The sequence below is a fragment of the Chiloscyllium plagiosum genome, chromosome 25 (assembly GCF_004010195.1).
Source record: "Chiloscyllium plagiosum isolate BGI_BamShark_2017 chromosome 25, ASM401019v2, whole genome shotgun sequence".
NCBI classification, from domain to species: Eukaryota; Metazoa; Chordata; class Chondrichthyes; order Orectolobiformes; family Hemiscylliidae; genus Chiloscyllium; species Chiloscyllium plagiosum.
In genome coordinates, this window is record NC_057734.1 from 52,504 (window position 1) to 77,598 (window position 25,095).

The 25,095-nt window shown below is 42.6% G+C and overlaps 1 protein-coding gene across 1 annotated transcript in view; it reads left to right on the forward strand.

The window, feature by feature from the left end:
* dnah10 (dynein axonemal heavy chain 10) overlaps positions 1-25,095 on the forward strand; it is a 243,067-nt gene that overhangs the window by 45,467 nt on the left and 172,505 nt on the right. The window contains exons 15-21 of the mRNA XM_043715328.1: positions 1,497-1,675; positions 4,358-4,569; positions 15,157-15,313; positions 16,509-16,742; positions 18,231-18,353; positions 20,356-20,589; positions 21,916-22,139. Coding sequence (XP_043571263.1) covers positions 1,497-1,675; positions 4,358-4,569; positions 15,157-15,313; positions 16,509-16,742; positions 18,231-18,353; positions 20,356-20,589; positions 21,916-22,139 — 1,363 coding nt within the window. The remainder of the gene's footprint in view (positions 1-1,496; positions 1,676-4,357; positions 4,570-15,156; positions 15,314-16,508; positions 16,743-18,230; positions 18,354-20,355; positions 20,590-21,915; positions 22,140-25,095) is intronic.

The window sequence follows — 25,095 nt, forward strand, 5'->3', positions numbered from 1 at the left end:
GAGGACCAGTGGGGTTCTGTCCTGGTGGCGATTGGAGGGACGGGGTTCAAGGGCGGAGGTGCAGGAAATGGAGGAGATGCGGTGGAGAGCGTCGTCAACCACGTCTGAGAGGAAATTGCGGTCTTTGAAGAAGGAGGCCATTTGGGTTGTTCGGCAGTGGAATTGGTCCTCCTGGGAGCAGATGCGGTGGAGGCAGAGGAATTGGGAATATGGGATGGTGTTTTTACAGGGGGCAGGGTGGGAGGTGTAATCTAGGTAGCTGTGGGAGTCGGTCGGTTTGTAGTAAATGTCTGTGTTGACTCGGTTGCCCGAGATAGAAATGGAGAGGTCTAGAAAGGGGAGGGAGGAGTCTGAGACTGTCCAGGTAAATTTGAGGTCGGGGTGGAAGATGTTAGTAAAGTGGATGTATTGTTCAGTCTCCTTGTGGGAGCACGAGGTAGCGCCAATACAATCATTGATGTATTGGAGGAAAAGGTGGGGGTTGGTGCCAGTGTAGCTGTGGAAGATGGACTGTTCCACATATCCGATGAAGAGGCAGGCATAGCTGGGGCCCATGCGGGTGCCCATGGCTACTCCTTTGGTTTGGAGGAAGTGGGAAGATTGGAAGGAGAAGTTGTTCAGGGTGAGGACCAGTTCAGTTCAGTTCAGCTGGTACTCCAGCATCTGCAATCCTCACTTTCTCCAAGTTCAGAAGGACACAGGTTAGAGTGGGGGAGGGGAGAGAAGCAATGAAAACAGCTGATTGCAGGTTGACAATTCTCAATGAAGAGATTAAATGTAGAGAAGAGACCAGAGAGAGGACTCCCGCTAAAGGGAGAGTATTGGAAAGGAGTGAAAGTGTTTGTCAAACAAGGAGAGCATTGTTGTCCAAATAAGTGGGCATGGAGACAAAGGCACTGAAAAGGTGAAGCAGTAACATAGTGCTAATGTCACCAGATTCGTAATACAGAACCCCAAACTAATGCTGTGGGAACTTGGCTGAAATGGAAATGGAGACCAGGATAGCTTTGAGATAGCATGAGGTGATGCTGATGGAGAGAATGGTTGAGAATATGCAAGTGGACACATGGCACTGAGCATGGATCTCAGGAGGAATTGAGAGCAGCTGTCTGAGGAGTATTCTATGTCTCGGTGATGCCAATAATCCTGGTAGATTTGATCGTGAAGGATGGAATTTCAGCTGAAATCCACTTGGGGTGGCTGGGGAGGTGCTGGAAACAGTCACTGAGGAAGGAGATGTGGCTGTGTAAATGAGTGGAATAGATAGCGAGGGTGCTCAGATCAAAAGAAAGGGAGTACTAATAGGTAGGAAAGGAGAGATACAGTCCATGCCACAATTTATGCTCCCAATGAACATCCTCCTGTCCACTTCATTTCAACCTCTGAACACCTCCTTCTATTCCTTTCCCCCTTGTAAATAAATATTGCTTCTCATTTATATTCAGGAAAAGCTGCCAATTTCACAATACTGTTTATTTGATCATTGTTTAATGCAGGGCTTGAGATCTTGGGAAAATTTGAAAACGAGGTGGAAGAATTTGAACGAAACCGTCAAGAATTGGCGAATGCTGAAAAGCTTTTTGATCTGTCGATTACAATGCACCCTGAGCTGCTGTCACTTCAGAAGGAAATTAAAGGCTTGCGACTGATCTATGACATTTACAAGGCACAGCGGGTATGTTTGTATAGGTTAATTAAAGTATTCACATGCTGTCTAATAATATGCGCTGTATTGGAACTATGGAGTATGTGACTATTGCATAAGCTTTGTCTCTTGGGAAAATCTGTTGTGTCTGAAACCCCAGTGATTTCAAAAGACTTGCATAATATCTAGCATAGTACTGTATTTCTGCATCATCCCACACAAAGAAATTCAATAAAAATTCACTGATGACATAGCACAGTTAAGTGTTAAGAGATGGAATCATGAAAGAAAGGATATTGATTTCTTGCTCTGCTCAGCTGACTTGCTAATGAATTCATCCATGGTGCTGAAGTGGAGATAAAGTATCGTCAGCATCTCCAGCATCTGCAGCCCTCACTTTCTCCATAAAGTATTGTCAGTAAAGTAAGGGGCTCTCACTCTGTCAGATACATGCACTGACTGATACTCGATCAGGAAAAGCATTGAATATGGTGTTGTAACCATACATTGGACGTGAGAAGATGGTTTTGTTTAAAATGTCTTCCTAATTCAAGGTAAACTGGAGTAAGGAAAAGGAACATGTGACGTGTTACAGGGTGTACCTGACAATAAGTCTCTGTTGCGATATGGCTATGGGGCCCAGGTTGAATGCACATGCCAGATTTAGCACCTGATAAAAAATGACAGAGCAAATAATTTACCCACATTTAGATGTGCAGACTCTCAGACAGTTTGATTCATAAAACCCCTGAAAACAGTGAGAAAGATTGGAGAATACCAGCTGCTGTGAGTAGCAGGGAAAAGGCCATTCTCTATTAGCTAGCATGCAGAATGCCGGCGCAAGCTTGACCCTGTAGAAGATTTGGCAAGAACCTCACCAGTGTGACCATTCAGCTGATTAGGGGATTCCGAGAAAGCTGAGGGAAACAACTTCAAACAATCATAGGCTGTCATGACTCAGCAAAATGAGGGAAACATATCTTTTGGAAGCTGGAGGTAACATTAAATTGTAAAGACTAAAGGCAGAATTGTCTACTGCCTTGAGCGACATGCGCAATGGCAAGAAAATTGGGAATGTATGAAGACATGATTATAAATAGGTTAAGTAAATCACTAAAAATCTAGCAAATGTGAGAAAATGTGAAATTATCTATTTTATGAGGAAGAATTAAAAAAAGTATTTAAAAGGTGAGCGATTTCAGAGCTCTGAAATGTGTAAGTACATAGGCATAGTACTGCATGAACTACAGAAGGTTAGTATGTAGGAACAGTCAGTAATTAGGAAAGTAAATAGATTATTATTGTTTATTGCATGGGGAATTGAATATAAAAATATACGGTTATGATTCAGATGTACAAGGCATTGGTGAAAACACTTCTAGAGTGATGAAGATAATATTGGTCTCCTTATATAAGAATGCATGTAATGCTTTTGATATAGTTCAGAGAAGGTTTGCCAGACTAATACTTGCATTGGGGTAGTGGGGGAGAGGTTGGTGGTGGTGATAGTGTTTTGGTCATCTTAGGGAGAAAGAGTGAACAGACTAGACTTGTATCTGCTGGAGGTCTGAAGAGTAAGAGGCAAATTAATTGAAATATGTAAGGTCCTGAGAGGGCTTGAGAAGGTGCATGGGGAGAGGACATTTTCTCAATGGGATAATCTAGAACTCAGGGTCGCTGTTTAAAAAATAAGTCTCACCCATTTAAGACAGTGATGAGGACTTTTTTATTCCTCTCACAGAATCATAAGTCTTTGGAACTCTCTTCCTGAACAGGCAGTGGAAGCAAAGTCCTTGAATAGTTTCAAGGCAGAGGTAGATACATTCTTGAAAAACAAGAGGGTGAAAGGTCATTGTGCATAGATGGAATATGGAGTAATGAGATTAACCATGATTTTATTGAACATTGGAGCTGAGTGGCCTAATCCTGTTCTTTGTTTCTATGTTCAAAATGGGAAAACTTGTTCTTGTTGTGGTGAGATGACTGAACAAAGCTCATGCTGAGTCAGACAATGAAAAGCAAAAGGAATTTGTAAACTGATTGGATAAAAGTGTCAGTTTTTAAAATCTTTTATTGACATAACTTTAACAAGACTCTTAAAGCAGCTAAAGAGGATTCTGTTAATCAGAAAAACAGTTTGCACAAAAAGAGGCTGTTAACTGCCTCATAATCTCACGGAAAAGGATACTAAAAGTTTAAATCATGGACCTGCATTTGAAGATTAAAGTAAATCTGCATTTAAGCAAGACAAAAACAAATCAGATGTTTGCCTGTTTTAGAATTCCTTTACAGGGTTGGACATCAAAATACCTGGAAACATGGAAGAGAATAGCAATCAGTTGTGAAAAACTGAATTGGGTGATTAAGGGATTGTAATAAAAGGGCAACCAAAATTTCTACATAATATATGTTTTTTTAAAAGAACAGAGAGAATGACTGAATCCAGTGGGTAAGAAACAATATGACAGAGAATTATTTCTGAGTATACAATTTACCTGAGAGCCCATGGAATTATCAGAGAGAAACATAGTTAATATTTCAGATTGATGAAGGCCTATCCTAACATTTCTGATGGAAAGATGCATTCACTCTCTTTCTCTCTCCTTAGTTGGTGCCTGATCTATTGAGTATTTCCAGCATTTCCTGTTTTCATTTCAGATTTTCAATACTCAATCTATTTTGCCTTTCTTTAAACTTGTTGCCATCTTGTAGACTGCTAAAGAGGAATGGTCTGAGACATTATGGGCAGATCTAAATGTACAACTGCTTCAAGAAGGAATTGATGGGTTTCTGAAAGCTTTCAGAAAACTACCAAAAGATGTCCGTAGCCTCTCAGTTGGTTTCCATCTGGAATCGCAAATGAAAGAATTTAAGGAATCCATTCCTTTGTTATTGGACTTGAAAAATGAGGCATTAAGAGACAGGTTAGTTATATTATCTTTTCCAATTCAGATTGCTTCAATCAAAGTTTAAACAGACTTGGTAAACTCAAGCACTCCATATTAGCATGAGAATCAAGCTCCACGTTAGCTCGAATGCTCTACTTTGACTTGAGTACTCCATGCCAGCTGTAATTTAACTCAAATTCTTCATATTCATTTGAGTACTCCTCCATGCTAACTCGAGTACGTCACATTAATTCAAGTACTCCACATCAGCTGTGTACAAATGAACATGCAAATTAATAACAGCTGTAAAGCATTCAGATCCTCTAGCCTGCTCAGTCATTCAATAAGATCGCAAATGATCTGATTGTGGTCTCAATGCCAAATTCCTATCTACTTCTGATACCCTTTGACTCCCTTGTTAATCAAGAATCTACTTTATCTTAAAAGTATTCAATGAGCCAGACCATTTTTAACAATGATGTGGAGGTGCCGATGTTGCACTGAGGTGTACAAAATTAAAAATCACACAACACCAGGCTATAGTCCAACAGGTTTATTTGGAAGCACTAGCTTTCAGAGCGCTGCTCCTTCATCAGTTGGCTGTGGAGCAAGTAATAAGACACACAATTTATAACAAAAGATTACGGTGTCATGCAACTGAAATGATATATTGAACAAACCTAGATTGCTGTTAAATCTTTCACCTTTTAGAATGGGTTGCAGATTTTGGTTCATTAGTATTTATATCTTAGAACTTCTTGTAAGTCACATTCTCGAGATAACTTAAGGTTTTATTTTTAAAAAAGTAACATCTCAGCTCAGAAAATGCATTAAAGGTGTGAGGTTAGAGTCTGTCAGTATCCCAATCTCGAGTCAGACTTGTTCTATTCCCAAAGTAGGAATTTATGAAATCTTACTGCCTGAAGATTGAGTGATTTTTGAGCAAAGTAGAGTGTCTACAAATACATTCCTGAAGAAGGGCTAATGCCCGAAACGTCGATTCTCCTGTTCCCTAGATGCTGCCTGACCTGCTGCGCTTCTCCAGCAACACATTTCCATCTCTGTCTACAAATACAATACTGCAAATGCAAATTCACCGCATAGACTTACATGTGTATGTGCGTGCATGAGAGAGTGTGAGTGTGCGCATGTGAGTGTGAGTACATGTGAGAGAGTGTGTGTTTGCAGATGTGTGTGCTTGGTAGAGTGTGTAAGTGTGTGTGTTTGCATGGATTGACTGCCTGCAGATTGAGTGCTTTTTGAGCAAAACAGAATGTGTCTGCAAATACAATTCTGCAAATGCAAATTCCTCCATAGACTTATGTGTGTGAGCATGCATGAGAGAGAGAGTGTGAGTGTGTGCATGTGAGTGTAGTGCGCGTGAAAATGGACGGTCTACATCTGCACCAGACTGGAACTAACTTCCTTGGGGGAGTTTTTATGACTGCTATTGGGGAGGTTAAAACTAATCTGGCAGGGGGCTGGAACTAGAAGAGAAGACAAGTAAACAGCAAGGTGGAAACTGGAGATTGTAAGAATCATGAACATAGCATTAATAAAGGGAAGATTAGGGAGAGAGCAGATGAACGCAAAAGAACTGGTGGCCTGAAGTGCATCTACTTTAATGCAAGGAGTATAGTGGGTAAGGCAGGTGAACTTAGGGCTTAGATTGGTGCCTGGGAGTATGACATTATTGCAATTTATTGCAATCACAGAGACTTGGTTGAAGGAAAGGCATGATTGGCAACTAAATGTTCCAGGACATTGATGCTTCAGACAGGACAGGGAGGGAAGTAAAAGAGGGGGTGGAGTTGCATTGCTGGTCAGGGACGATATCACGGCTGAGCTAAAGGAGGACACTATGGAGGGCTTAAGCAGTGAGGGATTATGGGTGGAGCTGAGAAATAAGAAGAGTGCAGTTACATTATTGGGGCTGTACTGCAGGCCTCTCACAGTGAGTGTGAGATAGAAGAACAAATAGGTAGACAGATTATGGAAAGATATAGAGGCAATAGGGTGGTGGTGATGGGAGATTTTAATTTTCCCAACATTGACTGGGATACACTTCGCGTCAGAGGTCTGGATGGAGTAGAATTTGTAAGAAGTGTCCAGGAGAGCTTTCTAGAGCAATAGTGCGATGAGGGAAGGGGCCATATTGGACCTGGTACTGGGGAACGAGCCAGGACAGGTGGTAGAAGTTGCAGTGGGGGGTTTCTTTGGGAACAGTGACCACAATTCTGTTACTTTTAGAATACTCTTAGACAAAGATGTGAGTGGTCCTAAGGGAAGAGCACTAAATTGGGCCAAGGCCAATTTTATCAAAATTAGGCAGGAGCTGGGAAATGTGGATTTCAGCTAATGGAAGGGAAGTCCACATTTGATATTTGGGAGGCTTTCAAAGATAGGTTGAAGATAGTGCAGCATAGACATGTTCTTTTGAAAACAAGGGATAGGAAAGGCAAGATTCGCAAACCATGGATGACAGGAGAAATCATACGACTAGCCAAGAGGAAAAGGGAAGCATACATAAGGTCCAGATGGATAAGAACAGAACGGGCCCTGGAGGAATATTGGAACAGTAGGACCAGTCTTAAACGAGGAATCAAGCGGGTTAAAAGGGGACATGAAATAGCTTTAGTGAGCAGAATTAAGGAGAATCCCAAAGCATTTTATTCTTATTAAGAAACAAGTGGATAACTGGAAAAATGATTGGTCCACTAAAGGATAAGGAAGGAAGGCTGTGTGTTGAACCTGAGAGAATGGGTGAGATTCTGAATGATTACTTTGCATCAGTGTTCACTGAGGAGAGGAACATGATAAATGTTGAGATTAGAGGTAGAAGTTTGATTAGTCTGGATCACGTTGGCATAAGTAGGGAAGATATGTTGGGTAGACTAGAAGTTATTAAGGTGAACAAATCCCCAGGACCGGATGGGATTTATCCCAAGTTGCTGAGGGAGGCAAGAGAGGAAATAGCTGGGGCCCTGATGGATATCTTTGTGTCATCCTTAAACACAAGTGAGGTGCCGGAGGACTGGAAGATTGTTAATGTTGTCCCCCTGTCCAAGAAGGGTAATAGAGTTATCCCAGATAACTATAGATTAGTGAGCTTGATATCAGTGGTGGGAAAGTTGCTGGAGAAGGTACTGAGGGATAGGATCTATTTATATTTAGAAAAGAATGGGCTTATCAGTAATAGGTAACATGGTTTTGTGCGGGGGAGATCTTGCCATACCAACTTAATAGAGGTCTTTGAGGAAGTGACCAAGTTGATAGATGAAGGAAGGGCTGCTGATAAGCTTCCCCATGGTAAACTAATGGAGAAAGTGAAGTCACATGGTGTGCAAGGTGTTCTAGCTAGGTGGATAGAGAACTGGTTGAGCAACAGGAGACAGGGAGTAGTAGTTGAAGGGAGTTTCTCGAAATGGAGAAAAGTGACCAGTGGTGTTTCACAGGGGTCAGTGTTGGGGCCACTGTTGTTTGTGATATACATAAATGATCTGGAAGAGGGCACTGTTGGTATGATCAGTAAGTTTGCAGATGACATGAAGATTGGTGGAGTAGCAGAAAGCATAAGGGACTGTCAGAGAATATACTTAGACTGGAGAGTTGGGCAGAAAAGTTGCAGATGGAGTTCAGTCCAGGCAAATGTGAGGTGATGCATTTTGGGAATTCTAATTCTAGAGCAAATTATACAGTAAGTGGAAGAGCCTTGGGAAAAGTTGATGAGCAGAAGATCATAATAGAATTATTTGATAAGGTTCCCCATGGTAAACTAATGGAGAAAGTGAAGTCATATGGTGTGCAGTGTGTTCTAGCTAGGTGGATAAAAAACTGGTTGAGTAACAGGAGACAGAGAGTAGTAGTTGAAGGGAGTTTCTCGAAATGGAGAAAGGCGACCAGTGGTGTTCCACAGGGGTCAGTGCTGGGGCCACTGTTGTTTGTAATACACATCAATGATCTGGAAGAGGGCATTAGTGGTCTGATCAATAACTTTGCAGATGACAGAAAGATTGGTGGAGAGGACTGTCAAAGCATACAGGAGAATATAGATAGACTGGAGAGTTGGGCGGAGAAGTGGCAGATGGAGTTCAATCCAGGCAAATGTGAGGTGATGAACTTTGGGAACTCTAATTCTAGAGTGAACTGTAAATAGAAGAGCCTTGGGAAGAGTTGATGAGCAGAGAGATCTGGGAATGCAGGTTGCTGCACAGATGGATAGAGTGGTCAAGAAGGCATATGGTATGCTTGCCTTCATCAGACGGGGTATTGAGTATAAGAGCTGGCAGCTCATGTTAAAATTGTACAAAACATTGGTTCGGCCGCATTTGAAATACTATGTACAGTTCTGGTTGCCACATTACCAAAAGGATGTGGATGCTTTGGAGAGGGTGCAGAGAAGGTTTATGAGGATGTTGCCTGGTATGGAAGGTGCTAGCTATGAAGAGAGATTGAGTAGGTTAGGATTGTTTTCATTAGAAAAAAGGAGATTGAGGGTGGGACCTGATTGAGGGCTACAAAATCATGAAGGGTATAGACAGAGTAGATAGAGATAAGCTTTTTCCCGGTAAAGGATTCAATAATGAGAGGTCACACTTTCAAGGTGAGAAGTGAAAACTTAAAGGGGGATACACGCGGCAAGTACTTTACACAGAGGGTGGTGGGTGCCTGGAACGCATTGCCAGCAGAAGTAGTAGAGGCAGGCATGGTAGATTAATTTAAGATGCGACTGGACAGATGCATGAGTAGGTGGGGAGCTGAGGGATACAGATGCTTAGGAATTGGGTGACAGGTTTAGATATTAGATTTGGATCGGCTCAGGCTTGGAGGGCCGAAGGGCCTGTTTATTTTTTTTAGATTAGTTTTAGATGTTTTGAGATTACTTGCAGTGTGGAAACAGGCCCTTCGGCCCAACAAGTCCACACCGACCCGCCACCCACCCATACATTTATCCCTTCACCTAACACTACGGGCAATTTAGCATGGCCAATTCACCTAACCTGCACATTTTTGGACTGTGGGAGGAAACTGGAGCACCCGGAGGAAACCCACGCAGACAGGGGGGAGAATGTGCAAACTCCACACAGTCAGTCACCTGAGGCGGGAATTGAACCCGGGTTTCTGGCGCTGTGAGGCAGCAGTGCTAACCACTGTGCCACCGTGTTCTTTGTTCTTTAATATGACTTGAAAGAAGTTCTGGGATTTACATATTAATGAAGCAAAACCTGACACCCATTTTAAAAGATGAAAGACCTAACAGCAATCTAGGTATGTTTAATATATCATTTCAGTTGCATGACACTGTAATTTTTTGCTATAAATTCTATGTTTTATGATCCTCTTCCACAGCTGCCTGATGAAGAAGCAGCGCTCCAAAACCTAGTACTTTCAAAGAAACCTGTTGGACTATAACCTGGTGTTGTGTGATTTTTACTTTTAATAAGGTCACCACTCATTCTTTTAATTCAACAATTACAGGTTCAGTCACCCAATCTTTCCTCATTGGTATCTACATGTACCAGGACAACTGAATCTTCCCCCTCCCATTCCAATTTTCTCTTCAGCCCAGATGAGATATCCTCAACCTAGGCACCAGGCAGGCAACACAGCCTTCTGGACATTTGATAATGGCCACAGAGAACAGTGTCTGTATATTCCCATTACTGCATATTAGTCTGAGTACTCCACAGAGCTTGAGTACTCCACATCAGCTTCAATACTCATAGAGATGTACAGCACGGAAACAGACCCTTCAGTCCAGCTCGTCCATGCTGACCAGATATCCCAACCCAATCTAGTCTCACCTGCCAGCACCCGGCCCATATCTCTTCAAACCCTTCCCATCCATATACCCAGCCAGATGCCTTTTAAATGTTGCAATTGTACCAGCCTCCACCATTTCCTCTGGCAGTTGATTCAAGACACGCACCACCCTCTAAGTGAAAAAGTTGCCTCTTCACCCCAGGGGAAAACTTTGTCTATTTATCCAATCCATGCCTCTCATGATTTTATAAACCTCTATAAGGTCACCCCTCCCTCTGACACTCCAGGGAAAACAGCCCCAGCCTGTTCAGCCTCTCCCTATAGCTCAAATCCTGCAACCCTGGCAACATCCTTGTAAATCTTTTCTGAACATATTAAAGTTTCACAACATCTTTCCGATAGGAAGGAGACCAGAATTGCATACAATATTCCAACAGTGGCCTAACCAATGTCCTGTACAGCCCCAACATGACCTCCTAACTCCTACACTCAATACTCTGACCAATAAAGGAAAGCATACCAAACGCCTTCTTCACTATCCTATCTACTTGCGACTCCACTTTCAAGGAGCTATGAACCTGCACTTCATGAATTCTTCGTTCAGCAACACTCCCGAGGACCTTACCATTAATTGTATAAGACCTGCTAAGATTTGCTTTCCCAAAATGCAACACCTCACATTTATGTGAATTAAACTCCATCTGCCACTTCTCAGCCCATTGGCCCATCTGATCAAGATCCCATTGTAATCTGAGGTAACCTTCTTTGCTGTCCTCTACACCTTCAATTTTGGTGTCATCTGCAAACTAACTAACTATACCTCTTATGCTCACATCCAAATATAAATGATAAAAAGTAGAGGACCCAGCACCGATCGTTGTGACACTCCACTGGTCACAGGCCTCCAGTCTGTAAAACAACCGACCACCACCACCCTCTGTCTTCTACATTTGAGCCAGTTCTGTATCCAAATGACTAGTTCACCCATGAGATCTCGCCTTGCTCACCAGTCTCCCATGGGGAACCTTGTTGAATGCCTTACTGAAGTCTATATAGATCACATCTACCACTCCTCCCTCATGAATTCTCATTGTTACTTCTTCAAAAAACTCAATCAAGTTTGTGAGACATGATTTCCCACGCACAAAGCCATGTTGACTATCCCTAATCAGTCCTTGCCTTTCCAAATACATGTATATTCTGTTCATCAGGATTCCCTCCCAACAACTTGCCCACCACCGACATCAGGCTCACTGGTCTATAGTTTTCTGGCTTGTCCCTACCGCCCTTCTTAAACAGTGGGCGGCACGGTGGCACAGTGGTTAGCACTGCTGCCTCGCAGCGCCAGAGACCTGGGTTCAATTCCTGCCTCAGGCGACCCTCTGTGTGGACTTTGCACATTCTCCCCGTGTCTGCGTGGGTTTCCTCCGGGTGCTCCGGTTTCCTCCCACAATCCAAAAATGTGCAGGTCAGGTGAATTGGCCACGCTAAATTGCCTGTAGTGTTAGGTGAAGGGGTAAATGTAGGAGAATGGGTCTGCGTGGGTTACGCTTCGGCGGGTCGGTGTGGACTTGTTGGGCCGAAGGGCTGTTTCCACACTGTAGGGAATCTAATCTAAACAGTGGCACCACGTTTGCCAACCTCCAGTCTTCGGGCACCTCACCTTTGACTATTGATGACACAAATATCTCAGTAAGAGGCCTAGCAATCATTTCCCTAGCTTCCCACAGAGGTCTAGGATACACCTGAGCAGGTCCTGAGGATTTATCCACTTTTATGCATTTCAAGACATCCAGCACTTCCTCCTCTGTAATATGGACAATTTTCAAGATGTCACCATCTATTTCCCTACATTCTGTATCTCCCATGTCCTTTTCCACAGTAAATACTGATCGTTTAGTATCTCTCCCATTTTCTGTGGCTCCACACAAGCGTCACCTTGCTGATCTTTGAGGGGCCCTATTCTCTCCTAGTCACCCTTTTGTCCTTAATATATTTGTAAAAACCCTTTGGATTCTCCTTAACTCTATTTGCCAAAGCTATTTCATGTCCCCTTTTCCCCTTTTTGCTCTCCTGATTTCTCTCTTAAGTATACTCACTACTGCCTTTATACTCTTCTAAGGATTCACTCGATCTATCCTGTCTATACCTGACATATGCTTCCTTCTTCTTAACCAAACCCTCAATTTCTTTAGTCATCCAGCATTCTCTATACCTACCAGCCTTCCTTTTCACCCTGACAGGAATATACTTTCTCTGGACTCTCGTTATCTCATTTCTGTAGGATTCCCATTTTCCCACCATCCCTTTACTTGCGAACATCTGCCCCCCATCAGCTTTTGAAAGTTCTTGCCTAAGACTGTCAAAATTGGCCCTCCTCCAATTTAGAACTTCAACTTTTAGTTCTGGTCTATCCTTTTCCATCACTATTTTAAAACTAATAGAATTATGCTCATTGGCTCCAAAGTGCTCCCCCACTGACACCTCCGTCACCTGCCCTGCCTTATTTCCCAAGAGTAGGTCAGGTTTTGCACCTTCTCTAGTTCTTACATTGACACACTGAATCAGAAAATTTTCTTGTACATACTTAACAAATTCCTCACCATCTAAACCCTTAAGACTATAGCCGTCCCAGTCTATGTTTGGAAAGTTAAAATCCCCTACCATAACTGCCATAACTGAGATCTCCTTACAAATTTGTTTCTCAATTTCCCTCTGACTATTAGGGAATCTGTAATACAAACCCAATAAGGTGATCATCCCTTTCTTATTTCTCAGTTCCACCCAAATAACTTCTGAGGATGTATTTCCGGGAATGTCCTCCCTCAGTACAGCTGTGATGCTAAGCCTTATCAAAAATGCCACTCCCCCTCCTCTCTTGTCTCTCTTTCTGTCCTTCCTGTAGCATTTGTATCCTGGAACATTAAGCTGCCAGTCCTGTCCATCCCTGAGCCATGTTTCTGTAATTGCTATGATATCCCAGTCCCATGTTCCTAACCATGCCCTGAGTTCATCTGCCTTCCCTGTTAGGCCTCTTGCATTGAAATAAATGCAGTTTAATTTATCAGTCCTACCTTGTTCTCTGCTTTGTCCCTGCCTGCCGTGACTGTTTGACTTGCCTTTGTTCTCAACTGTACCAGCCTCAGACTAAAATCTTTCCTCACTATCTCCTTGGTCCCCCCCTCCTCCCACCTTATGAGTTTAAATCCTCTCGAGCAGCTCTAGCAAATGTCCCTGCCAGTATATTAGTGCCCTCCAATTTAGGTGCAATCCGTCTTTCTTGTACAGGTCATTTCTACTCTAAAAGAGATTCCAATGATCCAAAAATGTGAATCCTTCTCCCATACACCAGCTCCTCAGCCATGCATTCATCTGCTCCATTCTCCTATTCCTGCCCTCACTAGCTCGTAGCACCAGAAGTAATCCAGATATTACTACTCTCGAGGATCTCCTTTTTAAATTGCTACTGAATTCTCTGTAGTCTCCCTTCAGAATCTCAACGTTTTCCCTTCCTATGTCGTTAGTTTAAATACGTACAATGACCTCCTGGTGGTCCCTCTCCCCCTTGAGTATATTCTGCACCCTCTCTGAGACATCATTGGCACGAGGGAAGCAACACACCATTCTGATTTTTCACTGCTGGCCACGGAAATGTCTGTCTGTACCTCAAACTAGAGAGTCCCCTAATACAGTCGATCGCTTGGAACCCGACGTACCTCTCGTCACATTAGAGCCTGTCTCAACACCAGAAGCTTGGCTGTTCGTGCTACGCACCCCTGAGTATTCATCACCCCCTACATTTTCCAAAACAGCATACTTGTTTGAAATGGGGATAGCCACAGAAGACTCCTGCACTATCTTCCCATCTCTCTTACCTTTCCTGGAGTTAACTCATCTATGCAACTGTGTCTGAGACTTTCCTCCCTTCCTATAACTGCCATCTATCACATCCCCTTGCTCTTGTAAATTCCTCATTGCCTCTAACTGCCTCTCCAACCGATCCATTCGATCTGATAGGATTCGCAACCAACTGCATTTATTGCAGATATAATCCTCAGTAACACGTAAACTCTCCCTAAACTCCCACTGCCGCATTTCACTCTACTGAGGGCCATTTTTGCTTCTTTCAATCAACAGACCCAGAAAATTGCACTGTCTTATTCCTCTCGAAAACACTTTTCCTGGTTAAATTAATATTTATGGCTTATATTTTAAGTTTAATCAAGAGACATAGCTCAATGAAGCATATAATAGAGAAAGAACCCACCCTACTCACTACTGTAGACTTATTTTAAGGCCGCGCTTAAAATCCGCTTATCTGCTTCTATGCTGTGATCTTTCCCATATAGGTTCCTCCAAGATCAGTTGTGAATTTCACTGTTTTTTAATTTTCCCAAATGCACTCCGATGTAAAGCAATACATGAATTCAACAGCAAAGGCAGTAACTGCTAACTCTGTCAGTCAGCAATGTAGGTTTCTTTCCCTCTCTCTCTCTCTCTCTCTCTCTCTCCTGCACTGGACCTTACCGGGTGCTTCCTTTGTCTGTTCTTCTCCCGTTTAAAACTGCTGTTGTTTTGACTTTTTTTCTCCAAAGTTCCAAAACAATGCAACAGCATATAAAACAGTAATTGCTGCTCCTAGAATTCGAGGTAATCACCTCCTACACCTAAAACACCTCAAAAAATGAGCAGCTGTAACAGCTAGAAATTTTTCCTGTCCTCCATCGATTATCCAGAATCGACATCTGTATGAGTATTTCACATTTGTTTGAGCTTTGTATTATGGCTTGAATGTTCCAATGTAATCCACCTATTGTATAAACTATGTGCAGACCCTCACAAATACAATTTAATTTCTAGGCACTGGAAAACATTAATGGCAAGGACAGACACACAGTTTGAGATGCGAACTGAAACATTTACATTAGCAAATATGTTCGCTATGCAACTTCACAAATACAGTGATGTTATAGGTGATATTGTTACCGCAGCCATCAAAGAACTTGGTATTGAGAAGGTGAGCTCTAATTTGAAAACTAATGCTTAAAACCCACCTTTGATGATATGAGCTGTATTCCCTGATCCCATTTCCCCACTCTTACACATTCTACAATCCTTTCTTCCTGATGCCCTTCCCTTGGCTGGATTGTCTTTCGGGGTCTCGCCTGCTGGCTGATGAGCCAGTGAAAAACCCATGTTGCCTCCTTTGAGAAGGTCTGCTTGTGTGTCAATCTTGTAATTAAATAGCTTTCTCAGGCTGAAAGACATTAGAGGTGGGAATCCTGCTGATCTTTTGAACAGCCCTGCCAATGGGAGGCTTTGCTTGTGGCTAGAGCAGCAACTATGGGGTCCATGTTGGGGAGTCACCTAGGTCACAAGTAGGTAAGGACAGGAGAAGCTTTGTAAGGTGAGGGCCTTTGACAGAGGTGGGTTAGGAGTATAAACAGCAATGCAAGGATTTGTCTCTGAGTGGGCCCTCTTCTTTCTGATAAGGCGCTAAATGTGTTTGAATGAAGGGGAACCCCCAAACATGCCCCACCCCCACCATGTGAGACCCCAGATTGTCCGTGCAATTTATTTGTTGTACACTTGACACATATTGATATATCCAACATGTCCAACATGGCATTAATCCCAGCAGACACAGTTTAAGGCCCATCAGCTGTCATTGATTGGCCACTTTAGAATCTTAATTGGTGGCAGAGCGGGAATTGACCATGGGCTTTCCCAATCCTGCCTGAATTCAAATTGCAGGGTGGGAGGAATATGGTGAAGTTCAGGCATGCCACCATCCTGCTTAATTAAATACTGTCCCATCTCTAAACACAACCAAAGGGGGTCCAACATTCTACCCTAGCAATCTCTCAGCATGATCCATTTCCCTTTGATAATATTAAATTTTATACAAAGTGATTTATTTTTCAAATAAAGGTTTAAAATGTTGCATGATGCTGACAAGTACTGACAAGTTAATCAATAAACCTCATATACGCAGACTAAATCCCATATGCCACTAGTTCAAAATCCAAAATATATAATTAATGGTATTAACACATGTAAATCACAGCTTATGTCACAATTTACACCTTTCAGTATTGAAGTGTAAAACCTGAAGAAAGGTATGCTAACTGGGTGATAAAAAGTTTTGAAGAAGGTTATATTGAAAACAAGACTTTATAACTGCTGAGTGTGCCCATTCTGTTTGTAAACAGGGTGTCAAGGAGGTTGTGGATACCTGGGAAACAATGAAATTCACTGTGCAAAAATACTACAAAGGAACTCAAGATCGAGGCTACATTCTGGGATCGGTGGATGATATACTTCAAATTCTTGATGACAATGCCATGAATCTGCAGAGCATGGCTGGAAGCAGATTTGTGGGTCCTTTTCTGAAAACAGTGCAGGAGTGGGAGAGAAATCTGTCCTTAATTGGTGAAGTGATTGCGGTAAGGAACCTAGAGATGAGTCTGAGTGGAAAAAACTGCAAAGGTTAGGTCAAACCTTGTAACATGCAACAGTTTCCAAAATCAGATATCTGATTAATAAATTATTATACATTGCACAAGGCTTTTGAAAAAATGTGAGTGTCTATTTAGCTTCAGTTACATTTATTGTTTGAGGTTGATTTTAGATCAGTGAGTTTCCAGCTCTGGAATTGTAATCTACCTTTCCATTTTACAGAATCAGAAAGCTGATATTTCCACCATTTTCTGTTTTTATTTGAGATAGTGAAATTGTGTTTATGTGAAGATAGGATAAGAGGAAGTAATGTATGTCCTCAAGTCTGTTCCACCAGTTAGTGAGATCAACCTGATCTGTGATTTAAATTCACAGACTTTCCTTTTCCCATATCTCTATTTTTTCTTTTATTCATTTAGCGAAATTGGACTTTACTGGCTAGGCCAGCACTTATTCCTGATGTAAGGCTTTTGCCCGAAATGTCGATTTTCCTGCTCCTTGGATGCTGCCTGACCTGCTGTGCTTTTCCAGCATCACTCTAATCTAGACTCTGATTTCCAGCATCTGCAGTCCTCACTTTTGCCCAGCACTTATTGCCTGTCCCTACTGCCCTTGAGAAGGTGAACAAAATCTATCAGTCTCAGGCATAAAATGAGAAATTGATCTAACATCAATTGCCAAGAGTTAAGTGAGTTCCAAACTTGAATCATCTGTTTATGTGTAGAATTCTTTCCTAATTACACTTCTGACAAGACTGCTTTTAAATTTTAGACCACATTCCCTAATCTTAGACTCAACTAGTGAAAATAATTTCTCACTTTCTACCCAATCGGACACCCTTAATATTTTATAAAGTTCAATGAAATTAACCTTTCTTGGGCTAATTTCCCATTTTTACTAATCATAAACTATAAATTTGACAGTTGTAGAATATTTGGTACATGAATATCAATAAAAGAAGCATTTTCTCGCTGTTGTGATGGAATGTGAAACATGGGAATCTCTATTTCAACAGTGAGCAAATATGTGAAGGCCTAATGGGGGAAATTGCACTACATGGTGTGTGGTAGTAGTTGATAATTCAGTGCACTTGCTGCAATTTAAATTACCGTTATGAAAGGTTGACACTGATAACCTAGATCATACCATAGTTAAAGATGAGTGAAGTTTTCTCAAAAGATTGGTTTAAAGATCTAATGTTCACTTTTCTCTCTGGAATTTTAATAAAAGGATATTATGGGGTAAGAGAAGAAACTATTCAGGCTGCTGGTTATAGTTAAACTAATAGATATAGGTGTCCTACATCATTGCAGTATCCTTTCCTTTACTGGAATGAACTTAACTTGTGACTTAGAATCATGGTATATCATTAAATAATACAGCTCTAATAATACCAAATATTATTGAAGGAGTGATATTTTTGCAAGGTCTGTAACTGTTTCCAGCAGAGAGTAACTGATAATTATCCTCCGTAGGTTTGGTTGGTGGTGCAAAGAAAATGGATGTATCTGGAGAGCATCTTCATTGGGGGTGACATCCGATCACAACTGCCAGAGGAAGCAAAAAAATTTGATAACATTGATAGAATATTCAAAAAGGTAGTTACTTAAAATTTTTTGGATGCTAAGATGAATAAATGATTTTTACGTATTTGAAAATTGCAGTTTTGAGGCTCAGCTCCTTTTAGATTTATCCAGTAGCAGCTACACTGGCAGCCAATAATGAGCTTCCAGCTGTTCCAGAAACTGAGTAAGTCCAATCTCTTCCTGCTTCTATCCATGACTCTTAGGACACCCTCTGACTTTTGTATCTTCAGCCTCAAAGTAAGCATAAAAATAGCACAGCGTGCTGACTTTGTGCCTTCTGTGCTCAATGTAGAGATCAACAATTTTAACCATAACCACTGCTCCAGGTTTTTTGGACAGTGGGTGTTGGAATGATTCTGCTATGACCACTCACCCCTCCTCTAGACCATGTTTGTTTCTTTCCAAGCTACATTACTGTCCCCTTCTGTCTGTCAATTGCACCAACATCCCTTTTGTCATTTGCTTTTTTATTCATTTGTGGGACTTGGGCATCGCTGGCTGGACAGCATTGATAGCCTATCTGTATTTGCCTTTGAGAAGGTGGTGGTGAGCTGCCTTCTTGAATCGATGCAGTTCCAGCGATTGTTAAGCCATTTCAGAGGGCAGTTAAGAATAAACCACATTGCTGTGGCTCTGGAGTTATACATAGGCCAGACTAGGTAAGGATGGCAGATTTCCTTCCCTAAGGGACATTAATGAACCAGATGAGTTTTTCCGACAATTGACAATGGTTTCATGGTCATCAGTCAACTCTTAATTCCTAATTTTTTTTATTGAATTCAAATTCCACCATTTGCTGAAGCAGGATTCGAACCCAGGTCCCCAGAACATTATTTTGCCTTTCTGGATTAGTAGTCGAGCAATAATACCACTATCCAACAGTCTCCACATCCAATGCATCATCCTTAAACACTTCCACCAACTCCAACCAGACCCCACCACCAAGAACATGTTCCCCTTCCCACCCCTCTTTGCCTTCTGCAAGGACCTTGGTTTGCACGACTCTCCCCAAGAACACCCCTGAACACCCAGGTACTTTCCCCTGCAATCGGAAAAGGTGCAAAACCTGCCAGTACACCACCCCCATCACCTAAGTCCCAAACAGTCCATCCACGTGAGACAGAGGTAAACCTGCCTCTATTCCAACCTAGTGTATTGCATCAGGTGCTCCTCATGTGGTCTTCTCTATATCAGAGAGACCAAACATAAACTTAGAGAACAGTTCGCTGAGCATCTCAGCCGGGTCCGCAAGAGCCAATCAAATCTCCCAGTCACTGCCCATTTTAATTCCCCTTCACACTCCTTTTCCGACATGACCATCCTTGGTTTTCTCCGTTGTCACAACAAATCAAACCACAAATTGGAGGAACAACACCTCATCTTCTGCCTGTGTAGCCTACAGCCTGGAGGACTCAACATTGAGTTCTCCAATTTCAAATAATCTCCCTTCCCATCACTGATTCCTTTCCCAGCCTCTCCCGCTCCCTGTCCACTCCTCCCTGGCACTTACCGGATTCATTCCTCCCATTGACCAATCAGGTTGTACCCTCGACCTGTCTTCACCTATCGCCATTTCACCACCGTGTCCCTGCCATCCTCTTTATCCATAGGTCCCCCTACACCCACCCCCAGTTCTGAAGAGGGTTTAAGGGTTACACCCAAAATGTTGACTTTTCCACTTCCTGATGGTGCTTGGCTTGCTGTGTTCCTCCAGCCTCCTGGCTGCAGTTTTTTTGTCTCATCCCTGGAATCTCTGGCAGGTTCAGCACTTTTGGAGATTGGTGGGCAGATTTCGGATTTCCAGGGTTGTGTGACATCATTGTTGCAGTAAAAATTATTCTATTCAGAAATGTTTTCAGAATTGTTTGAATGCAAGCAATCAATTTGTTACACAAACTTGATGGGCTAATTTGCTTACTTCTGATCTGACCACTTATGGTTTTGTGGTTTTACTATAGTTGAAAAATGTATTAATTTGCTACTGTTCCCACTCAATTTCTTTGAATGCTGTTAGATCATGTCTGAAACTGTGATGGAGCCAGGAATAAACAAATGTTGCCAGGCTTCTAATCGTCTCACAAATCTCAAGAACCTGAGTGAAGGTTTAGAGAAATGCCAGAAGAGCCTGAATGACTATCTGGATTCCAAGCGGAATGCTTTCCCAAGGTTTTTCTTCATTTCTGATGATGAATTACTGAGTATACTGGGGAGCAGTGATCCTGAGGCTGTCCAGGAACACATGATCAAGGTAATTTTGTCTAATTATTTCTTTTCCTAAATTTTCTTCTCATGGGTTATTAATCAGCAGAGTTTATCCCTGAGATGGAACGCTTGTGACAGTGACTTACCCGTGACTGTTATAAATAATAGAAAAGAGAAGACTGAGGGGAAACCTGGAAAAGATCTTTCTCATTATAGAAGAAATGGATAAGTTGGATGCAGAAATGTTTCCATTGACAAGCAAAACTGGACTTAGGGAACCTGTATATAAGGTAGTCACTATTAAATTCAACCAGAGGAAGTGAGGACTGCAGATGCTGGACAGTCAGAGTCGAAAAGCACAGCAGGTCAGGCAGCATCTGAGGGGCAGGAAAGTCGACATTTCAGGCATAAGACCTTCATCAGGAATGTGGAGGGGGAAGGCAGCAGAGAGATAAATAGAGGGGTGTGGGTGGGGCTGGAGGGACGGTGGGTGGGAAGGTGATAGGTGGATGCACATTGAGTGTAATTGTGATAGTTGATGGGGAGGGTGGAGCGGATAGGTGGGAAGGTAGATGGACAGATAGGTTAGGTCAAGAAGGCGGTGCTGAGCTGGAGGGTTGGATCTGGGAAGTGGGAGGAGGAGAGGTTTAGAAACTAGTGAACTCGATGTTGATGCCATGTGGTTGAAGGGTCCTGAGGTGGAAAATGAGGCGTTCTTCCTCCAGTTGGTGGGTGGCTTTGATTTGGCAGCGGAGGAGGCCCAGGACTTATATGTCCTTGGGGGAGTGGGAGGGGGAGTTGAAGTGGTCAGCCACAGAGCAGTGAGGTTGTGTGGTACATGTGTCCCAGAGATGTTCCCTGAAATGCTCCATGAGTTGGCATTCTGTCTCCCTGATGTAGAGGAGACCTATCAAGAGCAACACATGCAGTAGATGAGATGGGTGGATGTGCAGGAAAATCTCCACTGGATTTGAAATGATCCTTTAGGGCCTTGGACAGAGGTAAGGGGGAGGTGTGGGCACAGGTTTTATACCTTGTGTGGTGGCAAGGGAAGGTGGAGGGTGGTTTGGTTGGGTGTGTGGATCTAATAAGGGAGCCATGAAGGGAATGGTCTCTGCGGAACGCAGGTATGGATGGGGGTAGAAATATACCTTTGGTGATGGGGTCTGACTGTAGGTGGCAAAAGTGGCGAAGGATAGTACACTGTATCTGGAGATTCATGGAGTGGAGGGTGAGGACCAGGGCGTTTCTATCTTGGAGAGTGGTGAGAAGAGAAACGTTAACCCTTGTGAAATAATTGGCAAGTTCTGTAACTATTTGATAACTTATTAAAGTCAGGTTCTGTGAGATGATTACCTGTTTGATGTTTCAGATGTTTGATAACATTGCATCATTGAGGTTCCAAGTGGGTAATGAGAATGAGACATTGGCAGCAGCAATGATATCTGCTGAAGGGGAGGTAATGGAATTCAGGCAGGCTACACCCGCTGAGGGGCGCGTTGAAGATTGGATGACTGCAGTCCTGGCTGAAATGAGAAAAACAAACCGGCTAATTACAAAAGAGGCAATCTTTCGATACTGTGAGACCATGAGCAGGTAAGCATTGTCCAAGACTGCCTTTTAATGTAACTTGTAGTTGTTTAACTGTAGAGAAACACAATGTTTAAGGTTAAGTTGGACTTTAATAATAGTTTTGGTTTGGGAATTGAATTACTGGATGTGTGAACACTCTGGGCTTTGATTCTTAGCCAATTACGTTCTTGTTGTGGGATCAGCTTGAGTTCCATTTTAGGTCATGTTGTGATGATAACAGGAAGAAAGGATATAGTGGTATTAGAGGCAGTTCAAAAGAGATTCATTAGACTGATTCCTAGGATGAGCCATGAAGTGTCTGATACCCCAGGTGGGGCTTGAACCCACAATCCCTGACTTAGAAGGCCAGTGCCACCATTAGGACACTGGGGCTGCTGGGCTTTGGCCCGAAACGTTGATTTTCCGGCTCCTCGGATGCTGCCTGACCTGCTGTGCTTTTCCAGCACCACTCTAATCTAGACTCTGATCTCCAGCATCTGCAGTCCTCACTTTTTCCTGATTCCTAGGTTGAATGAGTTGACTAATCAAGAGTGGCTAAACAGGTGCAGTATTTATTCATTAGAATTTGGAAGAATAAGGGATGATCTTGTGCAAGTAAAAGATTCTGAGGGAGCTTGACAGGGTAGACGTTAAGCAGATGCTTTCACTAGTAGGGGAATCTTGGTCGAGGGGACATTGCTGCAGAATGAAGGGACTCTCATTTAAAGCTGGGATGTGAAGGAATTCCCTCTGCTAGAAAGTAATGAATGTCTGGAATCCTTTACACCAGAGATTTGCAGAGGCAAGAATACCAGAGGAGGTGGATAGAGTTTTGATGTACTGGGGAGTTGAGGGCTATGCGGCGCTATTACGAAAGAGGAGCTGAGGCCTGGGGCAGATTAGCCATGATCCTGTTGAATGGTGGGGCAGGCATGAGTGGCCAAGTGGCCTACTCTTGTTCCTATTTCTTATGTTCTCATATAAACTTTGCTATTGTTTTTATATTTTGAGTTTTAGTTTATATCAAGCAGTAATAAGAACAATTTATGTCAAATTCAGGGTAGAATTTGCCCTTTCTGCACAATATATCTAAGCCCCAACTTTTTAAACTAATTACCAAATTGCATTAGGTTTCCCAAAACACCAGGAAGCTCACAGAGAAATTAAAATATGGATCTAATACTTGTTATAAATTTAGATTTTCTTTAGTTACCTTTTCACCTTCAGTGATGCACAAGTGCGTAACCTCCTTTTGCTCTGAAATGGATGCTTGTGACTTCTTCAGGGGTGCTTTCTCAAATCCTTGGAAACAGAAGAGCAAATAATTAGACATCTGAGTTATGAATTAGAACATAGAACAATACAGCGCAGAACAGGCGCATTGGCCCTCGATGTTGCACCGACCTGTGAACTATTCTCAGCTCGTCCCCCTACACTATCCCAAAATCATCCATGTGCTTATCTAAGAATTGTTTAAATCTCCCTAATGTGGCTGAGTTGACTACATTAGCAGGTAGTACATTCCACGCCCTTACCACTCTGCGTAAAGAGCCTGCCTCTGACATCTGTCTTAAATCTATCACCCCTCAATTTGTAGTTATGCCCTCTTGTACAAGCTGACGCCATCATCCTAGGAAAAAGTCTTTCTCTGTCTACCCTATCCAGTCCTCTGATCATCTTGTATGTCTCTATCAAATCACCCCTTAGCCTTCTTCTTTCCAATGAGAACAGACCCAAGTTTCTCAGCCTTTCCTCATAAGACCTTCCCTCCAGACCAGGCAACATCCTGGTAAATCTCCTCTGCACCTTTTCCAATGCTTCCACATCCTTCCTGTAATGGGGGTCCAGAACTGTACACAATATTCCAAGTGTGGCCGCACCAGCGTTTTGTATAGCTGCAGCATGATATTACGGTTCCGGAACTCAATCCCTCTACCAATGAAACCTAACACACTGTATGCCTTCTTAACAGCACTAGCCACTTGGGTGGCAACTTTCAGGGATCTATGTACATGGACTCCAAGATCCCTCTGCACATCCACACTACCAAGAATATTTCCATTGACCCAGTACTCTGCCTTCCTGTTATTCTTCCCAAAGTGCATCACCTCACATTTAGCTGCATTGAACACCATTTGCCACCTCTCAGCCCAATTCTGCAGTTTACCCAAGTCCCTCTGTAACCTGTAACATTCTTCCAAACTGCACCGACTACTCCACTGACTTAGTGTTGTCTGCAAATTTACTAATCCATCCACCTGTGCCTGCGTCCAAGTCGTTTATAAAAAAGACAAAGAGCAGTGGTCCCAAAACAGATCCTTGTGGCACACCACTAGTAACTGGACTCCAGGCTCAATGTTTTCCATCAACCACCACTCGCTGCCTTCTTCCAGAAAGCCAGTTTCTAATCCAAACTGCTAAATCACCCTCAATTCCATGCCTCTGCATTTTCTCCATCAACCTACCATGTGGAACCTTATCAAAGGCTTTACTGAAGTCCATTTATACCACGTCAACTGCCCTACCCTCATCTACATGCTTGGTCACCTTCTCAAAAAACTCAATGAGGTTTGAGAGATACGGCCTGTCCTTAACAAAACCATGTTGACTATCTGAAATCAAATTGTTGCTTGCTAGATGTTTATAAATCTTATCTCTTATAATCCTTTCCATAATCTTTCCTACAACAGAAGTAAGGCTCACTGGTCTATAATTACCTGGGTCATCTCTACCTTATCTCTTATAATCCTTTCCATAATCTTTCCTACAACAGAAGTAAGGCTCACTGGTCTATAATTACCTGGGTCATCTCTACTGCCCTTCTTGAACAAGGGCACAACATTTGCAATCCTCCAGTCCTCTGGTACCAAACCTGTAGACAATGATGACTCAAATATCAAAGCCAAAGTCTTTGCTATCTCCTCCCTAGCTTCCCAGAGAATCCTCGGAAAAATCCCATCTGGCCCAGGGGACTTGTCTA